Source organism: Anopheles nili, chromosome X (assembly GCF_943737925.1).
Source record: "Anopheles nili chromosome X, idAnoNiliSN_F5_01, whole genome shotgun sequence".
NCBI lineage: Eukaryota > Metazoa > Arthropoda > Insecta > Diptera > Culicidae > Anopheles > Anopheles nili.
In genome coordinates, this window is record NC_071293.1 from 4559608 (window position 1) to 4562856 (window position 3249).

Consider the following 3249-nt stretch of genomic DNA (forward strand, 5'->3'; position numbering starts at 1 on the left):
CACTTCTTTCCGCTAGTGCTTCCAATGACAGCGAATTGAAAAGCTACACAGTAAAATATATTTCGTTTCGTACTACTTCTGTTGCACCAGATAGAGTTTGTTGAACATCAACACAAGTGACTGCGAAACCGCGGTGAGTATAAACCATACGAACCGGACTGAATGTTACTCGTACGAGCTTGAACCAAACTGAACACACCGGAGCATGCTTTGATTTGTCGCCGTTGGCGCGACGTTCGAAGATCAAGTTTAGGGTAGGCAGAAACGCTTCGCTAGATTTGTTGTGACAGTTGATTGGACTGACAGCGGAATCGAATTCCATCGCTCCCGTATACGTTTTCCTGTTAATTCGTGTTTTTGCGGTTTGCTAGTTTTTGATTTCTACCTTTCCGTTGCCGAAGTGTTGTTGAGAGTGGATAAATTAAAACCACCGTTTGTCCGTGGGCAAGATGAGTAGCGACGAGGATTCATTAATGATCGGAAACGTAGCATTAGGCTTCAACGGTCGGTTGAACGTTTCACTAGCGAAGGTGTAAACCGTTTTTCACTGGCACCGTTTCTCGTTTGCAGGTGATGAAGAACATGGCTGCACTCTCGAATCGATCTACCACCACCGGGCACCTCACGATTTGGAGCACTTCCACACGATAAAGCCCTCCGTGCACCACACGGTGCTGTACGAGCTGCCGTACCAGCCCAACGGAGACAGCCCGCCAACACCGTATAGTTTGAGTGCCGCGTGTGAGCCTTTTACCAATTCCGTCCGCCTGGCGCCCAACGTTCGCTGCGTAATGCGCAACCCGGACGGCATGCAAACCGTCGAGAACCGATGGACGATCGTATGCCGGTCGCTGGCCAAACCAATCGCCAACTCGCGCCAGCTCGAAGCGGCCATCGGGAAGTACAACTCAGACTACCGGACCCGGTACCAGTTCACCGCCCTGCACCGGCTGTTCGAGGAACAGTGCGACGACGCGGAACGGGCCGCCTTCTTCGGTGAAACGCTGCCACGAATTATCGCGCTCGCCCTCCGCCTGACCGAGCTGATCCGCGTGCCGATTCCGCTGCTGCTGCAGCGCCAGAACCGTGCCGTCTCGATGACGCAACAGCAGGCCGCCTGCCTGCTGGCGAACGCGTTCCTGTGCACCTTCCCGCAGCCACGGGCGTTCCTGGCGAAGAGCTACCCAAGCGTCAACTTCGCGCAACTATTCGCCGGCACCAGCCAGGCGGTGATTGAGAAGCTCAAGTGTCTGTGCCACTACTTCCGGCGCGTCTGCACACGCATGCCGACCGGCGTGCTGACGTACCTACGGCGATGCGTGCCAAAGCAGGACATCCCGGACTGGAACACGTCGCCGGTCTGCTTCACGCGCCATTGCATCCCGATGCGCGTCACGGTGGACGGTACGATCGAGGACCAGGGCGTCGGGCTGCTGCAGATGGTGTTTGCGAACCGCTTCATTGGCGGTGGTGTGCTCGGCAGCGGGTGCGTGCAGGAGGAGATCCGGTTCGTCATCAACCCGGAGCTGCTTGTCGGCCGGTTGCTGTTCGAGTCGCTGCGCGATAACGAGGCGTACCTGGTACTGGGAGCCGAGCAGTACTGCACCTACGCTAACTACGCGTCCAGCTTCACCTTCCACGCGGACCATCAGGACGAAATGCCGCGGGATGCGAGTGGCCGCCGGCGGTGTTATATCGTCGGGATCGACGCGCTGCGTGTGCAACCGGATGTGAACCAGTTCAGCGAGGAGGCCATGAAGCGTGAGCTCGCCAAGGCGTACGTTGGCTTCCGGCATGAGCTGATTGATTGCCCTGCGCCCGGTATCGCCACCGGTAACTGGGGTTGCGGTGCGTTTGGGGGCGATACGCAGCTTAAGGCGCTGCTGCAGCTGATGGCGGCCTGCGTGGCTGGACGGCCGCTGCTCTACTTCACCTGCAACGATGGGGCTTTGCATGAGCAGCTGGTTAGCATGTACAAGTTCCTTGTCACACGCCGCATCAGCGTTCGGAGCCTGTTCCAGGTGCTGATGAGCTACGCGGAAAATAACCTGCACGGCAAAGCGGATCTGTACGGTTACGTTTATCAACATCTCTGGTTTTCTGTGGTGGGCGGTGCGCCGAACTTTTATCAATTATCGGATGTCGCCAAATAAATGCTAAATTGCGCAGCGGTAGCGTGTAAATTCAAACATTTTGTTGCCTTTCCTATTTCTTTGCGTAATTCCGTTCATGACACTGCTCGATCTAGGCACAGCCCGTCCGGTTTTAATTCGGCTTATACCGAGACACCGTTTGATCCGCATAACGCTGTGTCTCAATGTGCAATTGTGATTGAAAACAATCATACCCTAATTTCTGGGATTTTAAATAATTCATGCGCTTGAACTGTACAGCCTAGGGTGCTTATTGTCTAAAAGTTGCTATTTTTAAAAATGACCCCGCACAATACCTGGGCCATCATCGTTTTTACTATATCTTTGCCTGCCACGTATAAATATGTAAGAAAATATATTGCGTAGAGTTGTGGCATCGTAATGAAAATACGACCGCCAGACGGAACACACATAAGAGAACACTGAACACAAACACTTACTAGTTATACATGAAATACTACATTAACTACATTTGTTCGAACAACTCGAACGTGTTGGACGTGCCGATACAGTACACCCGCTCACCGCTGACAATCTCGATGCGAGACGCCAGCAGGGCTTCCCGATCATCCGGTGCAAGGATAACGCCGGTTCCTACTCGCCGTTCCCGCTGCCGGTACCGGATAGCAATCTCTCTGCTGCTGCCCGCCAACGCAAATTGCAGCTGATCAGACGTGATGGCCGTGTTGCCGGGGCCGTCCTCGACGACGGTATCATCATTCGGCCGGTAATAGCTGCAGTGATCCGACGAAATCGGTGACGACGATGAGCCGGGTGTGATGGGATATCCAGGTGTGTTGATTTCGCTCGGTTTGCAGTGGCTCCCGAGCTTCACACTGGTCGATAAAGTTTCGTTTGTTCCGCTCAATAGGGGGGAAGTAAGCGCTAGCCATTGTAGAGGCCGAGTGAGAAAGCGCGGCGTCATTGGGTACATGATGAGGGGGTCGATCGGTGAGGACGACCTGGATGTGGTTGGGAAGAGACAGCTGGTTCGGGAGGGGGAGGTTGCTTGGAGACGGGAAGGACAATCTCGCACCATGGTCTGGCTGACGTCTTCGTCATTCGCGTCGTTTGTGTCCAGATCGGTACAGGATGT

The 3249-nt window shown here is 54.4% G+C and overlaps 1 protein-coding gene across 1 annotated transcript; it reads left to right on the forward strand.

Annotated features, from left to right (window-relative positions):
• The first annotated feature begins 449 nt into the window (after positions 1 to 449).
• On the forward strand, positions 450 to 2153 carry LOC128728492 (poly(ADP-ribose) glycohydrolase). The gene is made up of 2 exons (XM_053822118.1): positions 450 to 453; positions 571 to 2153. The coding sequence occupies exons 1-2, from the start codon at positions 450 to 452 to the stop codon at positions 2151 to 2153; spliced, it is 1587 nt and encodes a 528-aa protein (XP_053678093.1).
• Positions 2154 to 3249: the final 1096 nt, after the last annotated feature.